The sequence below is a fragment of the Gadus morhua genome, chromosome 10 (genome assembly GCF_902167405.1).
Source record: "Gadus morhua chromosome 10, gadMor3.0, whole genome shotgun sequence".
Lineage (NCBI taxonomy): Eukaryota > Metazoa > Chordata > Actinopteri > Gadiformes > Gadidae > Gadus > Gadus morhua.
Genome location: NC_044057.1, coordinates 14,384,970 through 14,401,247, shown reverse-complemented (window position 1 = coordinate 14,401,247; position 16,278 = coordinate 14,384,970). Strand labels below are relative to the sequence as shown.

At 47.1% G+C, this 16,278-nt stretch overlaps 1 protein-coding gene across 1 annotated transcript in view; it reads right to left on the bottom strand.

The window, feature by feature from the left end:
• kcnip1a (Kv channel interacting protein 1 a) overlaps nt 1-10,613 on the bottom strand; it is a 39,323-nt gene extending 28,710 nt beyond the window's left edge. Inside the window, exon 1 of the mRNA XM_030369109.1 lies at nt 10,427-10,613. Coding sequence (XP_030224969.1) covers nt 10,427-10,514 — 88 coding nt within the window. The 5' untranslated portion in view covers nt 10,515-10,613. The remainder of the gene's footprint in view (nt 1-10,426) is intronic.
• Nucleotides 10,614-16,278: the final 5,665 nt, after the last annotated feature.

Below are 16,278 nucleotides of genomic sequence, written 5' to 3'. Positions count from 1 at the left end.
CTTACTATTCAACAGTCTGCTGTGACATATGGCTTTCTGCCAGCGTCTGTGCGTTTGGTAGTGCGTTTGCGTGTGGGCGTATAATATGGTCTGAACATCTCCAAACAATGCCGTAGACACCTGAGACCATGTAGAACCATTGGCTTCTATTACAAGCACACACACACACACACACACGCACACGCACACGCACACATACATACACACACGCACACGCACACGCACACGCACACACACACACACAAACCTGTGTGGAAAACAACCAGCGAGTGCGACAAAGGCAAAGTGGCTTCCAGTCGCCGCCACTGTGATGGACAGATTCCACTCAGGTTTGTTTGTAACCTTGCCTTCACCACATCCCCTCCACAATGACTTTGTCATAGCTGTGCTACAAACTGTGGGATTTCATCAGCAACCGACACACACGGCAAGGCAGGCACACACTCTATTGTAATTCCTCACACAACTTTGGCGAGAAAACTATTTCTGGGCGAATGCTCGCTGTCGCCACGCCAACGAGTTGTCAGCGTGGATGATGCAGTCTTTAGGTCGCCAAATTCATTCATGCAAAATAACCTAAATCAGATCAATGAGGGGTTAGGTAGGGAGGGTGGGAGAGTGGGGGAGTGGGAGAGAGAGAGAGAGAGAGAGAGAGAGAGAGAGAGAGAGAGAGAGAGAGAGAGAGAGAGAGAGAGAGAGAGAGAGAGAGAGAGAGAGAGAGAGACCCCACCCCGTCCTCACCTCCTCTTTGAGAGACAGACAGACAGACAGACAGACAGACAGACAGACAGACAGACAGACAGACAGACAGACAGACAGACAGACAGACAGACAGACAGACAGACAGACAGACAGACAGAGAAGAGAGAGAGAGAGAGAGAGAGAGAGAGAGAGAGAGAGAGACCCCACCCCGTCCTCACCTCCTCTTTGAGAGACAGACAGACAGACAGACAGACAGACAGACAGACAGACAGACAGACAGACAGACAGACAGACAGACAGACAGACAGACAGACAGAGAAGAGAGAGAGAGAGAGAGAGAGAGAGAGAGAGAGAGAGAGAGAGAGAGAGAGAGAGAGAGAGAGAAAGAGAGACATGAAGAGACAGAGAGATAGACAGAGAGAAACCAGAAGATGAGAGAGAAATTAGATGGTGAGAGAGATATGAGACTGCGAGAGAGAGATACTAGACTGTGAGAGAGAGATATGAGACAGCAAGAGGGCGAAGGCAATGAATGGATCCAGAGAGACATAACGATAACAGAGTTTTGGACGGAAGCCAGTCTTCTGGGTCCTCCCGCAAGGACTACCTCCCTGCGACACTCGAGAAACTATTTGGTTTCAATACCCTCTCCTCAACTCAAAGCTTACTACACACACACACACACACATGCTCACACACACACACACACGCTCACACACACACACACACGCACACACACACACACGCACGCAAACACACAGGTGCACACACACACACACACACACACACACACACACACACACCTGTACATACACACACACACATGTCGGAGGAGCTGCCTGAGAAGGGGTTAGATTGCCGGTACAAAGCACAACAAGGAAACACACACGTAGGATCCTGCTAACGCCGCTAATGAGATCAGTCAGGTCAAGTAGAGACACTGTGGGCTGACTACAAACAAGCAGAGACAGGTTCGTCACTCACACCAGACTTCTAGAAACAACAGCGACACACACACACAAGGATAACAGATACTAAGACACACAGCCTGATGGACGATAGAGGCGCAGTTGGCATGGACAGATGGACGGACGGATTTATTGATGTATGGAAAAATGGACCGTTGAAGGAATGGTTACATGGATGGATGGATGAACAAATGAATGGATGGATAAATGGATGGATGGATGGATGAACAAATGGTTGGACGGATGGATGGATGGATGGTTGGAAGAACGGCTGCAGGGACGGATGGGTGGGTGGGTGAATCATGGATGGCTGGATGGCTAAACGGATGAACTGACGGATGATTGGATGAACGATATGCCTGCATGGACGAACAGAGCATGGAGAGAGAGAGGTTCAGAAGGAGAAGGCTTCACCCCTCCACCGCTGGATGGATGACGAGAGGGGGGGAGGGGAGGGAGAGACGGGGGTCCGGGAGAAGGGTGTTTACGGGGGGTGCGATGAGAGGCGGGAATGGACGGCCGTGCGGCGTGTTGGCCGGCGGCCAGGCACGTCGGACAGAAGGACGGACAGGCCGAGGGGGAATTATGCATTGACGCAAAACTGGGGGCGTGGAAAGGTTTCACACACTCATCGCCCCCACTGCTGGGAGGAGGCGGCCCCCCCGAGATGGCCGCTGGTCGGGGAGGGGGGGGGGGGGTGGGGGGGGAGATGACAGCTGGAAGGAATAAGTGAGATGGATAAGGAGGGAGCGAGGGAGGGAAGATTATGCAGAGACGGGCTCCCGGCGAGGCTGTAAAAGCAGGGAGGGGGTGGGATAGTCGGGGGGTGGGAGGGCGGGTTGTGTGTGTGGGGAGTCGGTGGTCAGAGGGGAAATTAAGAGAAGGAAATGTGCTGGATGGAGCGGGGGGGGGGGTGAGAGAGGGAATAAGGCGGAGGAGTGCAGGGAACGCGTGGACAGATGGAGGGACAGACAGACGTTCAGTCGTTCAGAGTTAGTTTGAGAGAGAGATAAGATAAACAGACAGACAGTATAAACAGACATACAGACAGACAGACAGACAGACAGACAGACAGACAGACAGACAGACAGACAGACAGACAGACAGACAGACAGACAGACAGACAGACAGACAGACAGACAGAGTCAGGCAGAGCTAATGAAAGAGACCGACACAGTCATGCAGTCAATCAGTGTTAGTTTGAGAGAGAGAGAGAGAGATAAACAGACATACAGACAGACAGGGTCAGGCAGCGCTAGTGAGACAGTGCGAGTCGTTCAGAGTTAGTTTGAGAGAGAGAGAGAGAGAGAGAGAGAGAGAGAGAGAGAGAGAGAGAGAGAGAGAGAGAGAGAGAGAGAGAGAGAGAGAGAGAGAGAGACAGCCAGCCAGGTAAATTGGCCAAGCCGTCAAGAGCAGCAGAACAAAGCCACATTTAGGACGAGGGCCGTGTGCTCAGCAGCAGAAGGAGAGGGCCAGGGAACATTGTGGTGTGAACAGGCTCCCCATCCTGGCCCTGACTCATCAGGACAAACAGATTGATCGGGGGGAGCGCGGATCAGAGAGAGATGCTCTCCCATCAGGTCGAGGGACACATCCCCAGAGATCACGGGGATGCACGCGCTCTGTGAGGGAGAACTGAGGTGAACACAGACTGTGGCAATAGATCATTAGGATCCGATTTGACAAATGTGGAAGATGTTCTATTTGCTATTATTACTTCCACCGTTGCTCTGGGTTTGCCCATTTACTCAATTTTGTACAACACTTTTATCCAGAGCGGTGTGAATTTAGATGCCTGTCTGTCATTAAAGCTAAAGGTCAGTTGGAGAAGCCAGCCGGAGCAAGATAGATTCCAACAGTATCCAACCGACGGACTCCCACCGCCTCCCTCCAGGCCCCCTCTAAAGCCACTCCCCCAAAACACGTGACTAGCTCGCTAGCTTTAGCAACAGGTCAGCTAGCCTTGTGGAAGACGCTGGTCATGTCCAATGAGTATACAGGGCAAGTGCACGCAGGTAGCCGGGTAGGTAGGCAGACAGACCGTTGGCCAACCAATCATTACTTTCGGGCACATAAAATGATTGGACAAGCTCATCACAGGCCTGTGCACAGCCAGAGATACCTGAATTTTTCATTTTTAGTCTCAAAGCATTTGGGTTATCGATTACCGTCAAAAATGAAGGAGAGAATTATATTTTCCAAAATCCTTCTTCAATGTATTGCCAACCCTAGCTTTCAATAGAGCGCAAGTATGGGCTTAAGGCATCTTGCTCAAGGACACTACCCTGGCCCATCCTACCTCTGCTCTTGGAGGCTATAGCTCCTTTTCGTCCAGATCAAATCGTGCGTGTTTGTTCCACACAAGGTCTGTGTGAACTTGTTGTGCTCTCCGAGTTGCTGGAGTCTCACCAATAAAATCCAATAAAGTATGTGTGTGGTGGTACAAAGGAAATAGCTTTTTTTGATTGCTCTACTACACAAACAAACCATAGACCTTTGGCACTCCATATCGTGATGGTGTTGAGTAATTGCCGTACTCGGGCAGGCCAGGCGGACACTGGTTTGTCTATAGACGCTCAGCTCCCAAAGGTGCCTCTGTTTGACTTGGAAAGGCCTGATGAACAGCGGCATCCATAACTTCCCTCGTCAAAATGGGCAGTATCATTTTTTTTATCAATCTGTGCACATGAACCATTGAATATATGAATACATTACATTTTTTAATTTTATTTAGTTTCTCATTTGTGGATTCCTATCCCACAGTGAGCAGCTGTAAAATGTGAAAATATGAATCACTGGATGGGAATGGATTATCAAAATATGTTAATAGGACATCTAGATTTATTGTGCGTTAATGACCACATCAAATGAATAATAAAGTTACAGGAGCACATCTGTCCAGGCCCCTCTCCATATTTCATCACCTCCCCTCGTCACTAAAAAGTTCCTTTCTCATTTTCCCTCTAAAAGTCTCCCTGGTATTCGGGGCGTTTACTGTATTTTATATTTTTTATCGCCCATCCCTCCACACTCAAGACACTCATTCACTCCGACACCACCCAGGCATCCACCTTCCACTGCACCACCCATCTCAAGAACACGATTTCTAAGGATGCCGTTAACTTACCCTATAGATGAACACACACACAGACGCACACACGCACACCCGCACACACACACACACATTTTAAAGGAACACTGCACACTGCACTTATGTTTTCTATGACTGTGTTTTCTTCTACTTATCTATTACTTTATTTTATTGTATGACAATGTTTCTACGTGAAGCACTTTGAGTCTGCGTTGTGTATGAAAAGTGCTTTATAAATAAAGTTGCCTTGCCTTGCCCTGCACTCACAGTGCTCCATCTCCTCCTCTGCTGAAGCCCGATAGGTCCTCGCCGTTCCCCACCGGCGGCCATAATGTTCAACCCACAGCCGCACCTCCCTGGAGCGTGTTGCCATGACAGGCCCCGTCACAGTCTGGCAGAACCCTGCCCTGAACAGCCTCTGTGTGTGTGTGTGTGTGTGTGTGTGTGTGTGTGTGTGTGTGTGTGTGTGTGTGTGTGTGTGTGTGTATTTGACTATGTGTGCGTGTGTGTGTATATATTTGACTGTGTGTGTGTGTGTGTGTGTGTGTGTGTGTGTGTGAATTACAATATGTGTGTGTGTATATATTTGACTATGTGTGTGTGTGTGTGTGTGTGTGTGTGTATCTGTGTGTGTGTGTGTGTGTGTGTGTGTGTGTGTGTGTGTGTGTGTGTGTGTGTGTGTGTGTGTGTGTGTGTGTGTGAATTACACTGTGTGTGTGTGTGTATATATTTGACTGTGTGTGTGTGTGTGTGTGTGTGTGTGTGTGTGTGTGTGTGTGTGTGTGTGTGTGTGTGTGTAATCATTTTTTCTCTTCCAATTTGCTTGCCTCTCTCTTTTTCTGGCTCCTTCTCTCTCCCTCTCTCTCTCTCTCTCCTTCTCTCCCACACAGATACAGGTGGAACCCTCTGACCTTGAGTTGTTTACGTGTATTGATTACGTTGGAAGGAACCGTTGACCTCACAGAGCATTTCCTTTCCAAATTAAATATTTAACGGTTATAATTATCATGCTTTGTATTCAACAGGACAAGAGACATGATTGTTTTTTGAAGTCGCCAGAAGCAGCGGAAAAGGCACGTACACACACACACACACACACACACACACACACACACACACACACACACACACACACACACACACACACACACACACACACACACACACACTCCTTGAATACAATAGCCCAGCTTCGTCTCTCAATGATTCAAAAGGACCCGCAGTGTATATCTGATGAAATAGGCTGCTGAATATTTCATTAAACACTTATTGAAGAACCCCTCTGATTCTTCAGTGGCATCCTCCTGTTTGAAATTCACCTCACTCACTGTCTGTAAACATTCATTAATCATGCGGTGGAAGCTGCTTCATCAGCAAATTCTTCAGGAATATTAAAGAGTCCCTTAGTCGTATAACCACAACCGGGTTCATCTCTAGGCGGACAGAAAACGCGATAAGATGCTTCTGGTTGCCAGAAAGATGACGGTCAGAAAGGATTCTCCTGCCCTCTGGTGGCGGATTGCAAAAACACATTCAAATGGCCTTTATCCATGATAGTAAACGAAAACAACGTATGGTGTTAGAAGTAATAATTCATGAAAGATTACTGCTTATTTTGAATTGCAAACCGATACATGTAAGTAATAAACAGCAATGCAAGCCAGTGTATTCCATTTCCTTGTCTACTGTATCTTCAAACAAATATTTAAGGCGGGCAAGACATGACTGTGCTGCAAGTAAAGGCGCATTTAAAACCATTCAATCGTTTTTTCATTTATGAATCAAGATCCCACATCATCCATCATAGCTGTGTATGCCTTCAAACTTAAATATCAATCATCATATTCAATAACTACAGACAGCTCATGCCAACTATTGGAGTACCCTGGATCGATCACGGTTGTGGCGGATCAATAGTCCCCGTTCTGAACAGACGTTGTTTACCCGAGATTTTAATAAACAGCAATACCTTTATAATCCGGGTGATGGCGCTACACCGAGAGAAGAGCGGACAGGCAAGCAAGAGGCCGGGAGAAGGCAATTAAGCAGGTAGCAGGTGATTGAAATCCAAGCCAAATTTAGTTTATAGCCAAAATATGTTCCAAAAAGTGTTCAGACGTATATATTCAGACGTATATAGACGATAAGATTTTAAAAAGTGTTGAAGAATAAACAAAAGAAAAAAAAACGGTCACGCCACGGATAAGCACATGTGCTGAGCCCCTTTCTGCTGTCTCCTGTCGTCCTTCAAAATAAGCGTATTGTGTACTTCCTTACTTCAGTTACCTACACTACAGAATAAACACTATAAAAAAAATGTGTTTTTAGTGTCGAGCTTCATTATACAACTTGTAGAATAGATTAATTTAGATTTCAGTTTTGAAATATATGCTGGTCTTGCATTTGCAACTTGTTACGTTTTGTTTTAAATACTCGAGGAGGGGACAAAGGCAGTGTATTCTAACGCACATGATGGAGTTGACATCAGGCCTATAAGCTGTGTCTAATTCATCAGTAAACTCCTGCAAAGTAATGGTTTGAAGAAATCCTTATTATTTAATGGAAGGCTTGTTACACAAATAAACCTTTAATTAAAATAGTACCAAGTAGTACCAATCGTCATTGTGTAACTGCATTACCAAAATGTACCAATAGATGTCACTACTGCTCAACACAAGAATAAATCGGTCTCAGCGCCAGCCAGGTATAACTGCATGCGTTACTTTTGGTCATGTTATATAAAAATGTGTTAGATTGTGAAACATATTGAAACTAATTATACAGTTAAGATACATTTATAAAAACATGCGAGTCCTTGTCTCTTCACTTCTGGGGTCAAATGAGCAAAGGTGCATTGTCGATGCTCATCAACGATGTTAAAAAAAAAAAAGATAGCACCCCAGAACATGGGAATCACTGTAAGCTGTGGAAAAAAGATTTTCGTCCAAGTGTTAAAACATTGTTATGACTCGTTTTCTCCCCGGTGCGATGAATGAAAATAATGTAGTAATAGTATGAACTAATGTTCTTATCTAAAATGAAAGGGGAATGAAACCAAGGTGAGAATTAATTGTACGTTAACTACTTAAGTCCCAAATTGAAAGGCAACAAATAATCACGATGGCATAACTGTAATCAATGTAATGGCCCCCTTAAGAAGTGTGTTTGTGTGTGACAGTGTGTAAGTGAATGTGTAAAAGCATGTGTGTGTGTGTGTGTGTGTGTGTGTGTGTGTGTGTGTGTGTGTGTGTGTGTGTGTGTGTGTGTGTGTGTGTGTGTGTGTGTGTGTGTGTGTGTGTGTGTCTAAAGAGCAGAACCAGATTCCCACACTGTTGTCTAAAATATGTGTAGAAACTGCAGTTCTTGTTTCAAGAAAATCCTAGTGTTGATAGGAATTGGTGTTGTGTGTGTGTTTGTGTGTGCATATGTGTGTGCCTGCCTATATTGTGCGAAATGATATATCCTTTTGGCCAAGACCACCACGCTATTTACTGCTCAAAAACTGCTCCTCAACTGCTTACTTTGTGCTTCCTCTATTAAGTAAGAAGAAGAGTCCATCTTCTCAGGAGTGTCTTGCTGTGAAGCCAAAACACCAACAGAGCACCTTGATAACAGCACTTGTGGGACCTTGAGGGCTTCTCTACTAGAACTTAAAACAAGCGTTGTTCACATGGTGATGAGGCAATTGATGTAATAAAGACAATTGTAAAGCTCTCTCTCTCTCTCTCTCTCTCTCTCTCTCTCTCTCTCTCTCTCTCTCTCTCTCTCTCTCTCTCTCTCTCTCTCTCTCTCTCTCTCTCTCTCTCTCTCTCTATCTCTCTCTCTCTCTCTCTCTCTCTCTCTCTCTCTGTAATTGCGTGTGACCATAACTTCTTTGATGTTTGTTAACCCTGCAGTCAAAATGTCAAATGGATGCAAGATGCTAATGTGTGTGTGTGTGTGTGTGTGTGTGTGTGTGTGTGTGTGTGTGTGTGTGTGTGTGTGTGTGTGTGTGTGTGTGTGTGTGTGTGTGTGTGTGTGCGCGTGCAGGCGTGTGTGTGTGTGTGTGTGTGTGTGTGTGTGTGTGTGTGTGTGTGTGTGTGTGTGTGTGTGTGTGTGTGAATGCAGTATAATGTCCCTCAGGGTACTTCTCATAGGTGGTACCCCTCTCTATGCCTCCCTTTGCAGCGAGACAAGAGGAGTGTTGCTGAGGTAGTGAATACAGAAATCACATGCACGCACAAGTGCATGCACACACTCACACACACACACACACACACACACACACACACACACACACACACACACACACACACACACACACACACGTCAGAGCGTTAGCCTCTGGATGCACCCACGCCCACACACACGCGCGCATCGTGAACATGGACTATCGTTAGAACCACTGCTCTCTAACAGTGTGTTAGTGCTGTCCTCCCCCTGCACAGCTGACACACATTTCTGCTTTGAACATATTAATTAACCCCAAGAATGACACACACACACACACGCATCGGACACACACACACATAAACATCGAACACACACACACATATCGGACACACACACGCACACACACATACACATTGAACACACTCACACACACACACACACACTCATATAAACACACACACACACACGCACACACACACACATACACATCGAACACACGCACACACATCTGACACACGTAAACACACACACACAAACACACAAACAAACACACACGTCGGACACACATACATACATAGATACATACACAGTAACAAAACCACTCACCCTTTCTCGCTTTATGACTGCTCTGTGTCTCCAACTCTTTCTTTATCTCTCTCCCGGTGAAAGGAGAGAGAGAGAGAGAGAGAGAGAGAGAGAGAGAGAGAGAGAGAGAGAGAGAGAGAGAGAGAGAGAGAGAGAGAGAGAGAGAGAGGGAAAGAGAAAGAGAAGAGAGAGAGAAAGAGAGAGAGAGAGAGAGAGAGAGAGAGAGAGAGAGAGAGAGAGAGAGAAAGAGAAAGAGAAAGAGAAAGAGAAGAGAGAGAGAGAGAGAGAGAGAGAGAGAGAGAGAGAGAGAGAGAGAGAGAGAGAGAGAGAGAGAGAGAGAGAGAGAGAGAGAGAGAGAGAGAGAGAGAGTGAAAGAAATAAAAAGAGAGAGAAAGCCAGTGAAAGAAAGAGAGAGAGTGAGAGAGAAAGATTATTAAAGAAAGAAAGAGAGAGAGAGACAGAGAGTGTGAGCAAAGTGTTGGGTTATGCAGAGGCGAAGGACATGTAGGACAACATGTGATAATCTCTCTCTTCTTTTGATCACTTGATTTTCAAAGGAATGGCTTTCTGATTGTAATCGTTTCATACCTAATTATTTAGGTCCAGCATTGATAAACATCTCTTTTAATTTAAACACAAAATGAAGTTCTATAAATAACTTGGCATAAATCTCACACATGCCAACGCCGTTTTTCTCAAAACACACACACACACACACACACACACACACACACACACACACACACACACACACACACACACACACACACACACACACACACACACACACACACTCACACACACACACACAATACACGGCTCTCACCCTGAATAGCACAACACCTTAGCACTGAATAATAACAATTACAACCGCACTCCAACACAAGCTCACGGCCATCCTCCTGCAGATCAGAGACGGCCCCCCTACCTTTTACGAGGGTCCCGGTTAGCAGTCTGTGCAGAGTCCGGGCGAACTTCACCAGTCCTCGTTTACAGCGGAGTGCACAGCCTGCCATGCTGCCAGAGACCGGAGGGCCGATGGTGGTGGTGGTGATGGTGGTGGGGGGAGGGCAAGGTATTCCAGAGGCGGGACCAGAGGGGGAGCTTCCTATTAGGGGGAAGGGGTCACAACATGGGAGCAACAGTAGTAGTAGAAGCAGAAGAAGAAGAAAAGAAGAGAGATGAAACTGAGAAAAAGAGGAGAGAGGCGTTGTGGCGTTGTGTCAAGAGGAGAGAGTCCGACTGAGAGCAGACGAGGCGAGAGAGAGAAAGAGAGAGGAGTCTTTTATCTACACTAAGGCTCTGTCCCCTCCCGCTGGGAGAGAGAGAGAGAGAGAGAGAGAGAGAGAGAGAGAGAGAGAGAGAGAGAGAGAGAGAGAGAGAGAGAGAGAGAGGGAGAGAGAGAGAGAGAGCAACAGAGAGAGCAACAGAGAGAGAGAGAAAGAAAAAGTCACAGTAAAATCACTGCTCTATTTTCTGTAAATCCCCTTAACCCCCCCTCTTTTCCAACATACACATGCACGCACACACACACCCACACCCACACAAACACAAATCACCCCACACCTACCACAACCATCCACCCAGTGTCAAAATGAGTAAGTGTTACACACATTGTCATAAATTAGGCATAGAGACAGACGTAAGAATCAGAGAGAAAAACAAGCACACTGTTTGTTCAAATGGAGGAAGCCTCTTCACAAACATAACACAGACACTCCTTTATCCTCCTGGCGTCTCATACCGCTGCTCTGGCATTAAAGCTTCTCTGCCCTACCACCTGGTCCGGCGTTCACTATCCATTACACGCCACTTCACCTCATATCCACCGGGAATCACATGTTGGAGGGAGCACCAAGATGTATGTTAGATAGGAACAACCAATCTACCGAGAGGTCTAAACCAACCGATAGGCTGATCCATCCGTCAATCATCTGTGTGGACCCTCCAGTGTGTGATGTAACAAGGGGGTCGTTTGTGAAATGGCTTGTAATGGCTGATCAACATCACCTGGTGGTGATCTGGGGGAGGTTTAATGAACTGTTCTGGGTTCAGCCTCTCCCCTCTCGCTGCCTGTTGTTCATGGTACCAAGGGACACTCCAGCACCTCGGCCATGGACAGCTCCCTCCAATGGAGCTCCCTCCCTCTTTCATCCTCCCTTCTGCATCTCTCTCTCTCTCTCTCTCTCTCTCTCTCTCTATCTCTCTCTCTTGGTCACTGACTGGCTTCTCTCCCCCCCTCTCTCGACACCCCAGCTCTCTCTCTCTCTCTCTCTCTCTCTCTCTTGCTCTTGCTCACAAACACACTTCTGGCTCACCTTGCACCAGCCCTTTCTCTAAACAATACAAATAAAGAATGGCATTCTTTCTGTAATACACTGAAGAATATTCTCGTCAACATATTTGTCTTTTTAGTTCAAATGAAACTTTCATCACTCCATCTGAAACTCTGTCATACGTCTGTGGAAACACCAATTGATCCACTGGTACTCTGTGAATCTCCAACTCCAGAGATGATACCATCACCGCTGTATGTAGACCAGCTTCCAGACTCTTTCCAGAGACCTCTGCGTATCTGCAGAGAGAGAAGAGAACAGACTCAGAGGACTCAGAAAACACACAACACGTGAGATAGAAGGAGAGCAAGGAGAGAACTGTTGAGCCGGCAAAGAGAGAGAGCGAGAGAGAGAGAGAGAGAGAGAGAGAGAGAGAGAGAGAGAGAGAGAGGGAGAAAAGGATACTCCCTCAGGTAATCTTATAACATCCTTCTCCAGCTAAATGTAGTCCTAAATCCAACTTGAATTCAACACGGCGGTGGGGGTGGGAGGTTGCTGGGTGTGGGGATGCTGGGATACGGGTGAAAAGTAATAATGAAGCCATTAGAGGGATGAGAAATGGAGGAATAGATGTAAACAGACATAGAGGGGTAGTTGGGGCAAAGAGAAACAAAGAGAGAAGTAATGAAACAATAAAAATGCAAATAAAAGGTGTAAGGAGAAATAAAACGTGAGAAATATTGAACATCGACGTTGGAGCAAGACGAGGATGTCAATAAGAATAGGGAATGGTACGATGTAAAGGATTCACACACTCAACACACCCACACACACTTAATACACCCAAACACACACACTTACTGAACACACTAAACACACCCATACGCATACACACACACAGATGCACACTCACACACACACATACACATGTAGACCAACATATGCACACACCCGCACACTTATATGCTCAAACACAGACACACACACACACACACACACAAAGATACAGACACACACACATGCACATGCAGGCAACCACACACACAGACGCACATCCATACACACTCAACATACATACATGCACATGCACAGATACAAACACACACACACACACACACACACACACACACACACACACACACACACACACACAAATACACAAACCCACTACACAGTGTTCGTTATGCAGTTCGTAACTCAGACCCCTGTTTGTTTGTCGTCGTTTGTTGAAATGGTTCAGTGTTTTATTGTTTTGCCGGCGCCCCCTCAAAGACCAAAAAAAATAGACGGGGGTATGAAATTACAGAGACGCTGTTCAAACTAGGACGCAAGCAGAAAAAGGCTCTCAAACACACGAGAAAAAAAAGGAAAAAGAACCAAAGCAGTCATGCTCGGGATGTTTTTGTGCGATGCTGTTTGTTTCATGAAGCCGGGGCCAGAGTGAAACTGTGTGGGAGAATTAGCATAAACACGGCTCTTCATTACCAATCCCATTGTTCCTGATTAATGAGATTAAGGGTGCGTTCCCGCAGCCATTCCGGGATGTAAGAGTGCTTAATTGCTTGTCCCTCCACTACAATTAGAACCGTGCACGGTGCCGTCGTTTGATGTTTGTTCCAACCGATGATTGCGTCCGATAGGAGAGAAGTATTTATCCCCGCCCCCCCCCCCTAGAGGAGTACCTGAAGTCAGACTGTGGATCTGTATGTGTGCATGTGTGTGTGTGTGTGTGTGTGTGTGTGTGTGTGTGTGTGTGTGTGTGTGTGTGTGTGTGTGTGTGTGTGTGTGTGTGTGTGTCGAAAAAAAGTGGCTTTTTACTGGAGTGTAGAGGAGAAGAGAGAAGTGGAAAGGAGAAGAGGGGACAGCAGAGGAGTAGAGTGCAGAGGGGAGAGGAAAGGAGTGGAGAGGATTGAAGGGGAGAGGAGAGGAGGGAGAGGAGAAGAGAAGAGAGGAAAGGAAAGGAGAAGAAGGGAGAGGAGAGGAGTAGAGCGAAGAGGAAAGGAGAAGAGGAGAGAGGAGAGGACTGGAGAGGACTGGGGGAAAGGAGAGGAGAGGAGGGAGAGGAGAGGAGAAGAGAGGAGAGGAGAAGAGGGTAGCGGAGAGGAGTAAAGACGGGAGGGAAGAGGAGAGGAGTGAAGGGGAGGGGAGAGGAGAAGAGAAGAAAGGAGAGGAGAGGAGAGGAGAGGAGAGGAGAATAGGAGGATAGAGACAGGAAGGTAGAGGTGACGAGGTGATTGTGGCAGGATGCTTGGAGGAGGAACAATAAACAAAAGACAAAAACCCAAAGGAAAGATGAAAGCGAAAGGCCGGAGAAAACAGAGGCAACCGCACAATTGCTTATAAGATGTCGTTAAATCGGTCACAATTGAATCCCACCACGACCGGCTGTAGGCACTGATAGCACCGGAGCGGTGAATATAACGGCCTAGATGGACGATAGCGAGCAGGCACATAACAAACTAGCCCGGAGCAGAAGCGATAAAGAACCTGTCCCTCAATGAATAAAGAGTAGAGTTCAATGCACACAATGCGTGCCATCCATAACAGTGCTGTAATTGCACAGCAGTATCCATACACACGCGTCCCGTCATCGCAGAGCACGCACTGCTCTGTCTGGATCCCTCTTGTTCACACGAGGAGCCCCCGGGCAGCGGGGCCCATCTGTTTGGTCAGAACAGGGAGGCAGCAGGCAGCACGGGCCCACGTTCAGAGCCCGTCTGTGGGGGTGAGCGGCGAGCGCTTGGCCTGGAGGGAGTGGAACTGGACCCCACGCCGCCTGCCAGCTCCACACAACATCGCCGGCAGTCTGGAGGTGTCAGTGAGCCTGATACCGACGAAGCCTCTGGCCGCTACCAGACACCGGGATAACATCCCACACTGTGGCCCCGCCGTCCGCTGCCTCGGCCCCTGTTACCGTGAGTGAAACCTCATCAGACCCCCACACACACTCACACACACACACACACACACACACACACACACACACACACAGACACAAACACACACGCACGCACACACACACACACACACACACACACACACACACACACATACAGACACAAACACACACGCACACACACACACACATACACACAGACACACACACACACACAAATATACAAACAGACACAAACACACACACACACACACACACACACACACACAGTAACGAATACACACATGCATTCACGCACACACACACACACATTCATCCCCGCACACACACACACATATTCAAACACACACAGTATTGCATACACACACACACACACACACACACACACACACACACACACACACACACACAAACTCACACACAAACACACACACACACGCGCACACACACAAACACAAGTTGGATTTAGGGCTACATTTAGATGGAGAAGGATGTTAGAATATTACCTGAGGGAGTATCCTTTTCTCTCTCTCTCTCTCTCTCTCTCTCTCTCTCTCTCTCTCTCTCTCTCTCTCTCTCTCTCTCTCTCTCTCTCTCTCTCTCTCAGATACACACACCCACACATACACCCACCCACACATGCAAACAGGCGAAATAAGATAAATTAAAAGCACAAATACATGAGTCGACCTCCCCCTTGCCTATTACAAGGGCAGATATGCAGAACGTTCTTACACCCCCTCACTCACTCAGTCTCTCCCACCCACATGCACACGTACAAACACACAAACAAAGACACACACACACAAACACACACACACAAGCACACACACAGAATGGTCCAGCGGTGTCCAACCGCTCAAAACAGAATGTTCCTGTAGGGGCCTGGAGCCCAGCTGCTATTGTCATTGACACCTCTGTGACTAACACACACACTCACACACAGACACCGACACACACACACACACACATATGCACACACACACAGACACACATACACACAAAGTATACACACACACAGTAATACTGCAAATGGTCCGAAGAACGCGATACAGAGAAAAGGATACGGCATAACCGCAAGACTTGTCAGGCATATCATGTACTTTTGCGTATCTGGAACTCCTGTCTTTTTTTAATCTCTTCATCTAGATCTCCCCCCCCCCCCCCCCCCTCCCCTCTCTGAGCGGGCTCCCACATGGTAGGAGGGGAGAGATGAGAGTGGCCTGATTAACACTAAGCATGCAAAGTTAATTAACATGGCAGGTCATTAACTTATGCAAACAACGTAAAAGCACATGCAGTTTGAGCGGTTCAAGGGGTTGCCTGTCATTATGTGTGTGTGCGTGTGTTGTGGAGTTGGTCGTCAATGAATCAGTCAGCCTATATGTGGAATCACGTGGGACCCGCACAGTCTCTGTGGGCTGAACCGTGGCACCGCTTACAGAGCAGAAGGCACTTTCGCTGCACTTTTGTTTGTTTGTCTCATTGCCGCTATTGCAGTCGACTTGGCATTCGGTACACTGCTGCACGCTCATCTGTAAATGGATGTCAACATCATCCACAGAATGGACATCAACATGCGGGCGGATGTGATGAAATATTGTATAT